Here is a 16746-nt window from a genome sequence, read left to right as displayed (position 1 = left end):
GAAACGCAGCTGCGCGTACGCGTTTTTCTTGTATTTTTTTTCTCTACACCGCCTCGGGGACAGAATTGGCAAACACACAAAAAGCGCGTACTCAAAGGTAGACAACGTGACTGAAGCTGTTATGTTGAAACACTCTGCGCTACAAAGACTGCATAGAGCTGCAGACAAGTAACCGCTTACAGTGCACCGGCTGGTCCTCAACTGGGAACTCGAGATCATGGCCTTCGTCGGCGACCACGTCTGGTTCTGTGGGAAGGACCAAGCGGCGTGGATCGTAAGGGGCAGTGTCCCCGAAGTGCCTCATGTGCGGCCGGCCCACCTCTGAGCGGCGACCTCTGAGCTCGGCGATCTGCATCGCCTCGAAGCTGGATGAGAAGGGGAGCCACTGGTCGCGAGAGATGCTCGCCGCTGGAATCTCAGCGTTGGACGAAGACTGGCGCCAGATGTACGAAACGCGCCCCAGGTTGGGCACCACGTGCATGGCGTAGGCGCTCTGCGAGTGGGGGCAGGGGGGTAAAAGAACGATTCTAACGATAGCTGGAGACGCTATAGCCTGGCGGTTTGCCTGGCATGATACTCCGTATTATTAGGGCGAAGGATTCTATAAATAATTTGCGGGAATTATTCTAAAAAGTTAGGCGCGAGAAAAGTTATTCATGGAAGAAGCGACAAGAAAAGCAAAGAAGAAACGGCACATATTAACAAACATCCTTGTGTTTCAGTAAGAGTATAACTTCTGCTGCAGTAAAAAAGGTGAAGTTAGTTCCGTCATGTAGTATTGAAAATCAGTACTGACGGCATCTTTCCAACTTTTCATATTTTTTACTGCAATCGAAAGCCCAGGCCTTCTATAACAATACAAGAAAAGTTACAAGCATATGACCGCACTAAATAATTTACTGCAATGCTTGATTGTCACGATCGGCCCGGATGCGTAAACGAGGGAGGGCTCGAGGCACCCTCCGTTAGACGATGCTCCGCAGCGTGGAGGTGACGAACGATGACTGACCACCGAGCAGCTGTGCTCGTAGGTGTTTGTTGGGTGCGGTGCCCAATATTGCCCACCGACCATGGCAGGCCACCGAGCCTGGCGGACCAACGAAGATTATGCCCGAGGGACCGTGACATGCTTGTTAAACCTCCTTACCCCCAGTTTGTTTGTCGACAACAAACATCCAAGTTCAAAGTACGAGGCTCCGCCTCCGTCCTAGCCGGGTCGACAGTGCCTGCTACACAGGCGAGTTACGGTCCGGTGGCCTCCGCCGTGGAGTACTCCGCCTGGGCACAGGTGTTGACGGGCCAGGTGTGTCAACGCCAGGTGCTGCCCGAGCCAGCCTCGCTCCATCCGGAGGGTTCGTAGTGGTCGGCCTTGTGAGTGGTGCCGGACTTGTCTGTCATCGGCCAAACGGGCGCCGCACCACTGGCAACGCTTGCGGCCTCCGAGATGGGCGGTGCTCCGCTGGAAGCGACAGATGTTGCCGCCAGTCCTCCTGCAGGCCGTAACTCTGAATTGGCAGTCGAGGGTGCGCCCCGTCTGGCATGCGCACGAGCAGCGATGAGACGCTGGCAGGATACACCACCAGTCCGGCGGAACAGGGTGGGCCAGGACGGAAGTTACTGGCGAAAACTGGAGCTCCCTACTCCGGCAAAAGCCCGCGACGGCACGCTTGGTCAGCAGCCAGCTTCTGCTTCAGCTGCTTCAGGAGCACTGTGGATCGGATGTCCGGATGCGAGACTTCCAAGGGTATCTTGACCATGCGACCCACCAGGAACTCACAGGGGGCAAGGCCAGTGACATCGTGGGGCGTGGTCCGGTACTGAAACAGTATGCGGGCAATCTGAGTCCGGAAAGCACCTCGGGGTACGCATGCTCCAGCATGAACACTTCAGCAGGTTCCGGAACAGCATGAGATACCTTCGGCAGGGGCAGGCGGCTCAAGGCATCGGCAGGTCCCAGGTCCTTTCCCGGATGGTAAACCAGCTGGTACCTGCAAGCCGCCAGCCTCAAGGCCCAGCGTACCACTCGAGGTGATGCCTGCACGGGAACTGCCTTGTCAGGCCCCAGCAGCCCCAACAGCGACTTGTGGTCCGTTACCGCCTCGAACTTCCACCCCGTAGATACTGGCTAAAGCGTTCGACACAGAACATGACGGCCAGGCCTTCCTTGTCCAGCTGGCTGTAGCATTGCTCTGCAGCATGAATCCGACGAGAAGCAAACGAGACAGGGCGTTCTTGGGCATCGTTGTGCCGGTGTGCCAGGACGGCACCTACGCCGTGCAGCGACGCATCTACGGTCAGGACGACATGCTTGGCAGGATCGAAGTGTACCAGTACTGGAGCCTTAGTGATCAGCTCCTTGCTGCGCTGAAAGGCCTGGTCCTGCTCCTTCTTCCAGGCCCATTACTGACCATCTTGAAGCAGTAGATGGAGCAGTAGATGCTCCGAAGCAGTAGATGGAGAAGGAGCTGATGCTCCGACAGTTTCGGCTGGAAACTACTGCAGAAGTTGATGAGGCCGAGGTAGCTCTGAAGCTCCTTGTACTGGAGCTTAGGCGCCTTGAGCACAGCATCAATTTTGCGAGGAGCCGGGGCTAGTCCAGCCAGGGAAATTACATGTCCCAAGCACTCAGCACTGGGGGCCAGGAAAACGCAGTTTTCCAGCTTGAGCTTGAGACCGGCGTCCTGCAGCCGTGCCAGGACGTTGTGTAGGTCCTGCAGGTGGTCCCCGTCGTCGCTGCCAGTAACCAGGATGTCATCCAAGTACACCGCGATGTGCCTCCTGTCCCTGAAAAGGTTGTCCATCTCCTTTTGAAATATGGCTGGGGCTGGGGCTAAGCCAAACGGTAAGCGCGTGTACTTGAAGAGTTCCAAAGTTGTCGATATTGTGACAAACTTCCGGGAGGCAACCTGGAGCACCAGCTGCTGGTAATCACCTCTGAGGTTGAGCTTGGTGAACTTCTGTCCACTGGGCAACGCTGACCAGAGATCTTCTATCCGGGGCAGCGGGTACTTCTCGACGGTAGCGACGGGTTGATGGTAACCTTGCAATCCCCGCAGATCCTGACACTGCCGTCTCGCTTGAGGACGGGTACGATGGGAGCGGCCCATTCAGACATTCTGATGGGCACCAGGATGCCCTCTCGCTGTAACGGTTGCAGCTGCTGGGTGACCCCGTCCTTCAGGGTGAACGGCAGTGGGCGAGGCTCAAGAAAACGTGGCTGGGCTCCCTCAGGTAGATAGATGCCAGCCATCGTGCCGTCGAATGTGCGCACCCCTGGCTGGAACAGGGACTTGAACTTGGGCATGCAGGCTGGGCATGTCTTTCAGGACATGCATTTTGGCTTCCTGGTACCCTGGCACACGAACGCCCAGTGCATGTATCCAGTTTCGGCCTAGCAGCGTCGGCGACTACCCTTATTTAAGTAAAGGGGAAGGATTGCCTCCCTGCGCAGCAGCACGCCCGAAGCCTCAGCGGACATACCGGGGAATGTACGCTTGAAGAGTTACCCGGCCATTACCGACACGCTAACCCCTGTGTCCAGCTCCATGAAAATTGGGTGCCTGCATATTTCGATGGTGAGCATGTATGGTGGCACAGACGACGGAACAAAGCCTGTGTCCCACATGTCGAAAATCGGCATGACGACGTGGCCACGACGGCCACGACTTGGAGCCTGGCCGCGGAAGAACTTGAGCCTGCACCCGCACGCCCCCGCAGCGTACGCTTGCGACGGCTACTCTGGCCACGGGCTTGTCTAGTACCTGGGCTTGAACCAGGCTGCTGCTGTTTGCTGTTCGTCCTCCCCCTTCGGCATACCCGTGCCAGGTGCCCAGATTACCCCGTACGTGAAGCATTGTGCTTGAGAGAACTGGCACTGTGAGGGGCTGTGGTCACCACCACAGCGACCGAAGGTACCGCGCTTTGTCTCCAACTTGTTGACCACCGCTTCCGCTGTCGGTGAGCCAGTGGCACGGGCCATCTCGCCGGCGTCCTTGGCGGCAGCTTCCATTGCCGGCGCTGCGTTCACGGCGTCGTCCAGCGAAGGGTCGGGAAGCTTCAGGAGTCGCGTCTGCATGTCGGGGTTGTTGATGCAGCAGACGAAACGGTCCCGGAGCAGCGAGTCCAGCTGGCCCCCGGAAACACAGGCACTCGCTAACCCTCGTAGCGCAGCAATGAACTGCCCGAGAGTATCTCCTACCCGGCGGCTCGGGTTATTGAAGCGGAAACGCTCCATTAGTGTGGACGTTAGTGGGTTCAAATGAGAGCGCAGTATGGCGAGATGCTCACCCTGCGTCTTAACATGCGGCGTGGCTCGCTTCAGAAGGTCGAGCAGGAGACTGAATACGCGGGTCCCGCAGCTGGCCAGGAAAATGTCCCGCTGTGTGCCCTCGGATGTGTTGTTTGCCCGGAAGAGCACGTGAACTTGTTCCTCGTAAATTGGCCAGGCGGACTCACCTCCCTCGAACGGCTCGAGCCTTACATACAGCGGCATAACGGCACCAACGGGGGGGGTCGGTGTTTCGCAGCTCGCGGTGGTATGGGACAATCCGTGGGTGCTCGTCGCTAGTGTCACGATCCGCCCGGGTTCGTGAACAAGGGAGGGCTCGAGGCACCCTCCATTAGATGGATGCTCCGAAGCGTGGTGGTAACGATGACTGACCGCCGAGCAGCTCTGCTCATCGGTGTTTATCGGGTGCGGTGCCCAATGTTGCCTAGTGTGCATGGCAGACCACCGAGCCTGGCGGGCCAACGAAGATTATGCCCGAGGGGGCGCCTCATGCTTGTTACATTGATTTCTTAAACCAGTTTCGGTTCCAATGCGCAGGAGGGTTGATTAATTATGACGTCATTATGTAAGTTAGCTCGCACCATGCCTGCGCTTCTTATAGTTGCCACACACAAGCGCAGCCATAAAAATGCGTGCAGCACACTTGTTATATCTCTCCATAAAAACGCTATCATGCATAGCCTTATTGTTGCAGGACATCAGCAAATTTAACTCTCTCGTAACGTCGCGATGTCGTCTATGACGCAAAGCCTGGCATTTTGAGAGCAAATTTAGTGTGGGATAAAGGTATCTGATAAGTGCTTCCCGAAATTCCCATTTAATAAGTGTCATTATTCTACATGCAAGACACCTGTAGCAGAGTGTCTACAACTTCGAAAATACATATCAGTACTTTAATCCGTGTGCCTCGAATAATAAAAGTCATACGCGCCTTTGCCACTCACCAAGCAAGCACGGTGTTTTCCCCACAGTCAAGAACGATCCGCGAGTTCACGGTGTGTTACTCGATGGTGTTTAATGAACTATTTCAGTTCTTTATTGCGGATACAAACCGCTTGCATGTGCGTATTAGAGGTGTCAAATCCGCGCGAACAGTGCATGCGTGGCATATGCAGGAAGACATGCGCGCTGAGCGGTCAATTTGGTGGTCATCACGCTAGTTCTCACCAAACCGTAATTTCCATAGCTAAGAATGCGTTATCGCAGCTTCCGGGGCATATTGTTTCTTGTGGGTCCACAGTTACGCCAAGGCTTTTAAGGTGTAACAACATGATCTTGAATGGGCAAACAATATTCCTACGAAATTTTTAATGCTCCGTTTATCACTGTCGACTTCCTTTCTCTTTTTTTTTCATAGCGAAGCTGTTAAGGGCTAGTACCCCCAGGAGCGTGTCCGTATGTAGACACAAAACTATCATCATCATTTTTGGCTCCAGCGTCGTCGTGTGCTTCCACAGCTGGCTCGTTGGCGCCCCCTGATGCTACCGCGCGAACGCCCTCGTGCTACTGCTCCCGCGTTAATCGTCGTCCTTAATTAATTAACACAAAGGCGTAACCAATTTTACAGCAAAGCTATTAAGGACTAGTTCCCCCGGGATCGCGTCCGTGTGTAGACACAAAACTCCCCCTACGTGGGCTGATCCCGAAGGTTGTACAATGCCGGGCCGACCCGCGGCGAAAGTCCAGTTCGCCATTAAGGGGCCCACATACCCAGCTTCGCTGGCCGTCCTTCTTCACAGAATGTAAGGGCACTGATTTTGTTTCCCATTTGCCGAAACCTCTTCCATGACCTTCCTATAGCGCGACATTGATAATTTTGTAGTGATCCACTACATCAGCAGATTTTTCAAGAAGCCTAAACCTACAGTCCTAATCTGCATTATTCCTGCAACATTTGAACTGTGTCCGCCCAGTAGAGATCTTGCCTAGTTCTTCGAACCCTACGAAATGCTTCCACAAGAAATTAACGAAGATTTTTATAATTTCCCACAGATAACCAAATTAATCCGCATGCTCATCACCTTGCCTGCACGCCACACACAATGCACCATTAAACAAGCAGCAGTTCTCCAGCTATCAACGCGGACGCTTGGCGGACGTGCAGAGCAGCATTAAGCGGGACACTTTTGACTGCATCTAGTTGTTAACAGCTAGGTCGTACATCTGTACCTCATTGTGTACATTTGTCTGTAAATGCATCTGGGATTAACAACACCGAATAGAAGTCGTTACGAAGTTGTTAAGATAACGAGATGCTGCGCAATCGATAAAATCACCATGCGGACCACATCGCAACTTTTCTATCAGGAAACGGCGCAGGCACGGCAGTGACCTGCATTTTGGATACGCAACAACTAAGTTATGTCACTTTCCGACTGGTCACTTTTACGTCATATTGCTTCCGGTGCATGCGTCTCACCTTAGCTCTTTGTACGTCTTAGTTTTAGGTGCATTTCATGGTGCGGGGAGAAAGTGCTTTGCTGCAGAGAAAGGACATAACTATTTAAAATGATGGGGCTTTGCGCCTCTGAAAGCTACACCCTGGCGGTGACAGGCATCGTATAGCCGCAGAAGGGTGTGGATTAACCTCAGCCTTGCGTAACTTTTAAGCATGCATCCACTGAGTTCTTGCATTCCGCTCCTATTGAAACACGGCAGCCATAGCGTGGAATTCAACCCGTGGCACAGTGCGTTTCGTCGTAACCCGCGAGTTACTTTCACGTCGGTCGCGGCTGAAAAAAATTGTACTCTGTGTAGAAAAAAAAACAAAGGCTTCCCCATATACTCTGACAGAATTATTGTCTGTAAGTCAAACTTACCTTAAAGGGGAACGGAACCACTTTTTATCGAAGTAGAGAAATGCATTTTAGGTGAAAGTAGGCTATTTCAGAAATACTTTGCCACAAAAAGTACTTCAGTGCATTCAGCAGAATGCGGAGTTATTGACAATCAGACACGGCTTCCGCTGTGCTCCCGTTCCTTCTTCTAGGGCGCAGAGCGGCGTGCCCACAACACTTCGCCTTCTAAATGTCACCGTGGTGCACAGTTCAAATTTCATTTTGGACGTTAACGTAGACGCCATGAATTCCGCCTTTGATGCCCTACGACGCGCTAAATATACGCCAAACGCGGTTGTCCTCAGCGAGCCGCAATGCGCTTAGCCAGTGGACTCGTGGCTGCATCCCGCGGCGGCCACACTATCCACGCCATATAGCCGACCGCAGCTCGATGTCAGCTGCTCGGCCAATAGTAGCCGTTTAAAGGAATGACGAAATAGTGCGTCTGACGATGAAATAGTGCGTCTAGAAGAGAGTGAGGGCAGGGCCTGCTGTTGAAAAGACAGCGATTGAGAGAAAGGTTACATCGCGATCCGCTTGCGAGCTCCACGCACCGCGTACGACAGCAAAATTTGGCTGAGATGTTGACAGCAGCGTATGCTACCCGCGGACTATGTTATTTCACCAAGCCAGAGGGTTGATTCAGGACCCCTTTAATAGTCTGTTCTCAAATCCGTTAAATAAAGTGTGTCCTTCATGCTGTCGCTAGCCGGCAGACGTCCAGTCTCGTTTGGTTAATGATACTTGTTTGTTTAGTTGGTTGGGAATGAAACATTTTGCGGGTTGGGAATAAAACAGCACATCGCAAACTTCCATGCCTCGTGTGGCACCACTTCAGCTGTGTGATTAATATAATGCTTTTGGGTTGAAGAACTAATCACGTACAAGACGTACCTTCGGTAAGTTAAGCGTATCCGCCATTTAAGCGTCTCATCCGCGAACATTTCTTCTTTTCCTGTTTACTGTCTACCTATTCCTTCACGTACCAGATGCAGTCTGCTCCACTGAGATGCATGTCTAAATTTCTGCTGCCAAATACCCACAAAGTAGTCCCCACTGCTACTGATCGCACAGTCTAACACATTGCGCGAAACGCGTTGGTTTCTCGGCAAGGTCGCCAGCCAGAGCGCACATTTCGAATGGAAACATCCACCATTGTGCACACTTACTGGCGGCAACCACACTCACGCGATATTCAGGTGATAGCGGCAAGCGACGCGACAGGCCGACTCCGTCACACTGTCGTAATTGCGGTTGCATGGAACCACGGCAGTGCGCCTGCCGTATACCGAACTAAAGTATCTGAGGAGGCATAGGCACGCGTCAGTAGGTGCACATCACTGTGCGCATGAGTGTAAGTGATATATTATCGCGAGAGTTTCCGGAGTGGCTATCTTAGGGGGGGGGGGGGAGGAATGCTCCAGCTGTTTGGGTGATCGATGCTGTCTGTCCAGTTGTATATATTACCAACGCGCAGGAGCCCATGTTAGAGCATTTGGCGTCCGTGTATATCATGATGCATTTCCTGCCTATGTGGTGATGTTTTGCTTGCGCTTGGCGCCGACCGTCATGTAGGTGTGGCGGTGAAGCAGGCGTCAAGCACTCCTCATAAGTGGCCTGATCCCAAAGATAGTGCAATGCCCGGCTGACCCGTGTTGGAGGCGCAGTGTGCCATTAAGAGGCCCACATACATAGCTTCATTTTTTTTTCTCCACCTTTTTGAGGGGTGAGAGGGGGGTGAGCTGGAATGTGGCCCGGTGCCACTTCCTCCTATCTTTTCTTCACTCCATGTATCACTCAAACTTTTTTGTCTCTTTGCTGGTTTTTTCACTGCGCAATGCACCACGGCGCGGTGAAGTCACACGTGCAGCTCCCGTAGGCACCGTAGCGACAGCGTTCCCTCAAGTAATTTGTGGTGTTCCGGCGAAGAAGAAGAAGACAGAAGAGACAAGAACAGGAGGAGGGGAAGAAGAGAAGGAAGTGATCAAGACGGATACCGGTAAATAAATGAGTGTATTTTAACTCGTACTATATATAATTTTTCGATGGAAACTCTGTGCTGTTCTCTACTCGCTGGAGGGAGTCGACGAAGATTATTACTATTTGTATACACGTCCACACGCCAAGTTTCATCCTAGACGCCAGCGCTCGTATCTCCCCCTGGGGGAACACTTTCACCTCCCACGAGTGTACATTTCCACCGCTTCCCTTCAAGGTCGCGCCCGCGCATAACTTGCGCTGAGCGCGAAACGTCTCTTATTTGCGACGGCGCCGCTTCGCATGGCTGTTGTTAACTGTCACAACAGCAATGTAAACACGAAAGGGTTGATGTCACCAGTGAAATTCTGCCGTTTCACGAGAAAATGGTACGAAAAAAGCAGACGAATGACATGGATTATTGCGGTGCGCAGAACAAAGCAGGCAAACAAGTGGCAAACGAAGCGATCTCGTCCATTGATTATTAGAGAGCGTATGACGGTTTTTACATGTAATCCACATGAGTTTCATGATTACTGGGCATATAATTCTTTTATTCAAATAAAAACGTTCAGTTGTTAGACCAGCGCTTGTCCTGCCTTCTTTCTCGTGATTCTTTTGTGTCTGCGCTGCCAAAGAACGGAAACCATTTGTGTTGCATGCGCTAGCAGTGGCCGGAGTTCACGCGTGCCGAGAAATTAAATATGTGCACGATGCATTTAACATGACCGGAGTCCACTCCTGCATCAACTCTGCAGCGACCGATCAACTTAGTGGACGATACACGCCCGCGTCTTCGTCGCGTTGGCATTGCTGAAGCAGAAATGATTACTAATACTTTCAACCTCCGTCTCTTGACCACTGTTAAAGATATCCAAGCTATTTACGCTGCTGCCTACATTCTATATTGTAGGGGACGTACTAGTTAAAATTGGGGGCATATGTCGTATTTGTGCAATGCGACGACATGTTTTGTATATTTCCGCGCAGTGTCGATGCAAGTCCGTTGTCGCCAACAGAGCCAACACGGATTTGTAGCAAACATTTTGTGGGCAACTGCAAAAATGACTTTAGCTAACACGCATCGTATGTGCCGACGATTTTTCCGGTGGCACATACGATGTCGTTTCCTATTGCTTGCTCATCGTCACTTACATGGCTAAGCAGACGCTGCCCTTTCGCCACATTGCAACCATGAAAAACCGATCTTCCTAAAGGCGAATAGAAGCGTGTACATCGTCCTTCGAATAAAACGCCCATGCACACACACACATGCACACACACACAGGCACACACCGCGCGCGGTACGAAACGTGCCCAAACACGCGCCGTGCAAGAGGCAATCAAGGTGGTGTGAACGAGAGGTGGGAGAGATGTACACCCGCTAGTTGAATTTCTCCCCGCACGCGGCGCTCTCACGCCGGTGCGACTAGTGTTCCTGTATATGCTCCCGCAGGGAGCAGAGTTGCGCATACCTTTTCCAGCGCCGCTCGCACCGCTATTGGCCGAGCGCGAAAAATGACGTCAAATCATCCGCGCCGCAGCGTAGCCAACTTTACGGGCGCATCGCCGACTCATGCGAACTCGTCGTTTCCGTCAGTGCCATCGCCATTGCAATCAGCGGACTGTCGATCGTGCGTTGAGAGGAGCAGCTGCTGGTTTCAGGTACGGTATTCGACGATGTGAAGGACCTTGGTGAAGTGATACGAAACACATCGTACTGGCACTTGTATTCCAGTATGACGGGGTGCAGCCCGCCACACTGCACAAACCGCACGGAAGTCAGCCATAGGAGTAAATGCTTCAGCCAAGCAAACTAGCTGGAGACACACTGATACTATAGTGAGAGTGTTGTTGCTAACAAGTCTGGGCTTCTTGACTGAATGCCAGAGTTGCCAGATGCTGCCGAGCAAATAAGCAAATAACCACCCCAAAACAAGCCCGAAAAAAGCGGCGCGACTTTTGCTAAGAAGCCCAAAAGAAGCGGACGATAACAAATTTTCTCATTCTTGCAAATCGTTTAATTATAGTATTTAAAAATCGTACAAATACGAAGGGAAGGAAAACAAATCACTTTAATTATTTTGAACAGCAACAATATCAGCAAGAATGAGCGAAAACACTCATGCACTTTTTAACATTGTCCCCAGGGTAGTCTGCAGCCTGTTCATTGCGCGTTTGCCAGTACATGAATGAAGTTACTTGTTGACTCCTCCAATCAATGTTTGATTTCACGGTTCAACTACATACAGTAATCGTCGGATGTGTTCGACACATCAGGAAAACCCTCCGCGTCCACTTCGGAACCATACATGTTTTTAGAGTTGAGTAGCTGCAACATTTTCAATGTCGGTTGAAAGTCCCGGCAGCAAAGACCTCGAAACTTTAGGCCATAACGTACGTGCAGGATGCCGCTCAACATAGGATTCTTCATTATGTTTCGGTGGTGCGACTTCACCAGGTTCATGTGCGAGAGCACGCGCTCGACATCGGCATTGCTAAGAGACATGGCCAACAACGACGGAGCGAACTCTGCTATTTCCTTGAAACAACTTTCGCCGCTTGCATCCTTGAAATCTAGCACTTCTACCCAGAAAGAAGCGCCGTCCTTGTTGTTTACATTTTTCCAAGAAAGGAGGCAGAGCCGTCTATACTGTGTATCCAGGAGCCCTACATCACCCTTGAACAGTTTGAGGAGAGGCACATCCTGAAGGGGCAGTTTTACCTGGCTCAGTATGTTCTCGGGCGAGAATGATTTCATGGAATTCCAAAGATGAATGTTGGGAGGAAGCCTACGGGCATTAAAATAACAATATTTGCACGAAAAGCGCGAGTAAGCCCAAAAAAACGCGACAAGCGACTGTAAAAATTTACAAGCGACTCGGTGAAAAAAGAAGCCCACATTCGCTTATATTAAGCGGAACTGGCAACCCTGCTGAATGCACCCTTCAGAGTTTAAAATTGAAATGAATAATTTGTACCTCTCTCGTCAACCGCAATTTCTGAAGAGCTAGGACATCTTTGCAGAAAGCACAAAAGGGAACAAGGATAAAACAGGTGCTAAGTTGGCATATGCATATTTAGCTCTCGAGCTGTGATAATTGTAATATATTCCTTCTCCGTGTGAAGTTTTGAGAACAGTAAAATTGATTCTAGTCAATTTATTGTCTTGAAGTGCACAGGCTTATTTATTTTGTTAACTAATTGCTGCCATAGAAGCTAAGCCGCAATTGTATGTGTGCTAGCTTGTGAGCATCATGTATCAGCCAGTGGAACAAAAACTTGTCGTTCATTTAAACACGCTAGAAATCTACGTTGTGCTTTGGTGAATGCTATTTCCTGTGGGCGGGAGTGGAGTGAATGCACTGTTCAATGACGTAAAATTTCCTTGCCTCTGATGCGATAGGTCACAAAGCTTTGTAACCTGGCTTTTTGGCCAAAACCTGCTACAGTGATTTCATTGATTTGATACAGTGTCTTCAACTACTGGCTTTTCTCCGAGCGGTAAGAGATCAAGAAAAATGTGTTGTCAGATTACAGTCTGCACTGTGTGAATAATTACTCTGCAAGTTTGCCATCTTGATATGATTAGTGCAATAAAAATAACCTGTTGGTACTCTTAATAGCTTGTTGCCTTTCCAGTTTCTTTGAATTCTGCCCCCAAGGTTCCAAGAACCAGCACACTTGGCCTGCTGCAGCAGCCGTTCATGCATTCCCTTGTATGAAAAAAATTTGATCTAGAAGCTCTTGCATCTTGAATCTTTTTCTACTTGCAGATTTGCTGCTACTATATAGCTAATTAGTCTGCGGTATGAATGAATCGTAAAAGTAAGTAAAATGTGCGCATGTGAACATTTGAAATGCGCTTAAATCTGTGTCTGCACCGCATGTATCGAAAACGTGCAGCTGTTGTGAACGATGGTTAGTGATAAATGACGCTCTGTTAACGGTCACTGACAGAACTGCAGGCACGATAGCTCTCTTGGCGACGGTCATTAATCGGCTGGTTTCGGCAGCCAAAATGCGCTAAGTGTCCACCTTACGTGTGTGAATTTTAAACACTCTTTAAAACATTTCTTGCTTTCTGACAGTGATAAGACAATTCATATGCATGCTGAAAATCATTGCACCGCCTTTTGTGGCAACGTACTGCGCGTTTGCGAGCGAACCTTGGAGCTGTTCGAGCCACGGGAGTATTTTATTTTGTGGAATCGAAGGCGGTCCTACCCCCTATTAGTACGTTCATGTGTGTGTTTGTATATGCGTGTTTACATAGGTACATACAAAGTTTCGGTTGGTTGGAAGCCCACCCCTTCCGACTGCACGAATGACTCGTTCGAGCATAGCCGGTATTAAGAAGTGCCCTTTGCTAAGTGCCTGCGAACAATTGGCGCTTGTAGCTCGCGACCACTAGAGAAAAAGGCGGAACACCGCGCGGCATTTGGCTCCTGCGCGCACGAGGAGTGGCTTCGCTGCAGAGCTGGATCACGACGGCGGACCTATGCGCAACTCTGCTCCCTGCGGGAGCATATACAGGAACACTAGGTGCGACTGGCGACTGGAGAGGCGACTGAAGAGGCGACTGGAGGATTGGTGGAAGAAAAGTAGGGAAACGACAAAAGACGGAGACGTACAAAAGCACAGTTCGCAATAGGCGATCAGAAAATTTGGGCGTGGTAGTTCATAATGTTTTTTTTTCTTTTTTCATTGTTTAACCTAGGTAGAATATTAGGCAGTATAGTAGCAAGAGCTTGGTGGGGCAACCCACCGCCCCGTTCCAAAGGGGACGCTCATAACATCCATCCACATCCATCCGACTGGAGTCACTGGAAAAAATTTCAGAGTACCGCAAAGGTCGGGATTTGACTGGCAACACTGAGTGGCCACCGCCATATACCTTCCAAGCCGACTGCGTCGCGGGAAGGCCGCTGTGTTGGAAGAGGTTTATATTCGGTGACACATCGGATTGAGTGTTTACTGAAGTACAACTACTTTGTGCCCGGAGATAATGGTTGCTAAGAACGAAAATAAAATCCTATTTTGTGCGAATTAATGCAGCAGGTGGTTGTTTTGCACGCCTATCGTGTTTACTGCTGGAACTGTGCTACGATTGTGGGCAGCAGCTTAGCGCTGCTATCGGGAGCTTATGCTCCCCCACTTTTTTTTCCCCTTCCGCGGAGCGGGCTACGAAGGAAACACTTCGTCACTTCGAGCCGGAATGAGGCAAGCTTGTGCTTTTTGGCATGAACATCGTGGACCGCCCCATCGGCTTCTGTTGATGTTTCCAAGTAGGACGAAACCAACACCTGACAGTGTCACAGGCACGTACGTTCATTGTGTAATTTCACAAGCTAAATCGGATACATTTAATTTAATTTGCAAACGGATACCCCGCGTTCTCGATTCTGCCGGGCGACTTCGTCCGCCGTATGCGCATGACACACTGCGACTTCCATGTGCGCACCGGTGTTTGGCCGTGATCGCGTAAGACGATCTGTGCACAGCAGGCGTAAAAACCAACTTCGATGACCATTTTGCGCACTAAATCTTGTGGAAGGCCAATATGAGACATTTGCGTGATTACAGCTACGTATGTGTACTTCTGTACACTGATAATGAGCGAGAGTTTGCTACATGGAGATTTATGAACGCGGCTGTCTAGTGCGTGCATGAGCGGCTACTCTTCTCAACTTATTTATGACTGTTTTCTTAGACTGCGAAGATTTGCTGCCTGTGGAAAAAGAAAGCAGGAACGCCCGCTGGTGACGCAGTACTTTTTTTTTTCTAAGTTACATAGTCGATGTATAAAATTCTTGTGCTTTTAGAGCGGTTTATGTAACATGCATAGTGACAGAGTCAAACTAAAGCTACTGAGTGTTCTGTTGTTTTGTATTTCTTGTTATGCATCAAGCACACCATTATTTGGGTATGCACCATAGCATTTCAACATAAAACATATGTATGCTGACTTCAGTTCATTGCATGTGCTCGCCTTACAAGCTCAAAATTTAAAGCATGTGTTTCAAGCTCGAAATGCGTATGTATAAATGAGCAAACGATAAGTGGAAAAAAGGAAGTATCATGGGCCTCGCATTGACCATGTTTTTATTGACTGCGATCGTCACGATCTGCGAAAAACAAGTGCCATATGGGTCGAGTGACTCGAGGCGAGAGCGCGTTCACGTGTGCGGAGAAATCATCCGAGTACCTGGTGCACGTGAGGACGCGGAATTCTCGCGCGACAAGTGTGCCTTCGCGTGCCACGAGCACGGAATAACCGCGTGCGTTGAGCAACAAACGCGTACACGTGTACCCGCGTCAAGCGTGCAAGAGAGAGAAAAGACTTTATTGCTCAGTTAATCGGAGTTATGGCAGGTCTGGGTGGGGCCCTCAGTCCAGGGCTCCACTGGCTCTTGCGGCTCGCTGAGCTTGGTCCAGGAGGGCCAACTGGCTCCCCTGATCCTCGCTTGCGAGTAGTGCCTCCCACTGCCGTACGAAGTATGTGACGCTTAGAAAAGGTGAATTGACGTTGCTTGGCCGAGCCGTACATTCCCACGTTATGTGGGCCAGCGTGGGTTTCGCGCCGCACCACGGGCAGGTGGCGGTGTAATATGTTGGGTGCTGCTTGTGTAAGAGGTTTAGGTGCGGGTATGAATTGGTTTGTATGCGACGCCAGTCTTGGGCTTGTCTTCTATTTAGTTTGCAGTGCGGAGGGCCGTAAGTGCGTCTCCCCCTCCTCTGATTCTCTAATATGTCGCGCACTGCGGACAGTGCTTCCTCTAGGGTTCTGGCCGCTGCTCGGTCGTTGCTTCCTCGAGCTATGCGGTCTGCCCTTTCGTTCCCGTCGAGTCCGTTGTGCGCGGGGCACCATGTAATGCCGTGGTCCAGGACCAGTCGTGAGCCGAGTATTCTTTGGGCGCTGGGCGGTAGCATTCCCCGCATAAAGAGTCGACACGCTGCCTGCGAGTCTGTAAGCACATGAGCCGACTGACCCTTAAAATCGGCGTCTCGTATCGCCAGCGCTATTGCCGCTGCCTCTGCTGTGCATATCGAGGTAGTCTTAACCGTAGCGGTTATCGTGGTGACTCTATTGGTTGCGGCGATCGCGTAGAAGTCCCTGCGAGTGGTTGCACTTGCGTCCGTGTAGTAGGCGGCCGGATCCTTGCCGAATCGCTTCTGCAGAGTCCTCGTCCTGGCCTGTCTGCGGCCTGCGTGGTACCTGGCACTCATATATCGTGGTATAGGTGAGACATGGACGTGCTCCCTCAAATCTCGTGACAACAAGCCTGTTTCGTCTCCGCAGAACAAGGGTCGAGCGTTGTATCCCAGTCTTTGAAGAATAGAGCGGCCCTGGGGCGTAGAGCTCAGCCTTTCTCTTTGCGATATCAGAACTGCAGAGGCATGTTCTTCATATTTGTTGTAAATACCCAATCGCTAACACCCCGTGCACTTCGCTTAAATATCTTCTAAAACAGTGCCGAAAAGCACAAGCAAGGTGTACTTATGACTCGCACACGCGGGTGTTTTTTGTAGGCTTGAAGTTCTCCCGGCCGATACTGTGTAACCACGCAGAAGGACGCTCTCGGTCATTTTGCCCGGTCGGAATCTAGGGAAAAGTCTTTCCAGACTCAGTTCGGTTGCTGC

The 16746-nt window shown here is 50.7% G+C and overlaps 1 protein-coding gene across 5 annotated transcripts in view; it reads right to left on the bottom strand.

Moving 5' to 3' along the window:
- The window catches only part of LOC135910779 (uncharacterized), a 38161-nt gene that overhangs the window by 2473 nt on the left and 18942 nt on the right, over positions 1-16746 (bottom strand). For 4 of the 5 annotated variants that reach the window (XM_065442874.2, XM_070538483.1, XM_070538484.1 and 1 more), the window contains one exon: positions 181-493. In XM_065442874.2, coding sequence (XP_065298946.1) covers positions 181-493 — 313 coding nt within the window. The remainder of the gene's footprint in view (positions 1-180; positions 494-16746) is intronic. The other variant, XM_070538486.1, reaches the window with a different exon arrangement.

The sequence above is a fragment of the Dermacentor albipictus genome, chromosome 5 (genome assembly GCF_038994185.2).
Source record: "Dermacentor albipictus isolate Rhodes 1998 colony chromosome 5, USDA_Dalb.pri_finalv2, whole genome shotgun sequence".
In the NCBI taxonomy this organism is placed as follows: domain Eukaryota; kingdom Metazoa; phylum Arthropoda; class Arachnida; order Ixodida; family Ixodidae; genus Dermacentor; species Dermacentor albipictus.
This window is presented reverse-complemented; position numbering and strand designations above follow the sequence as displayed.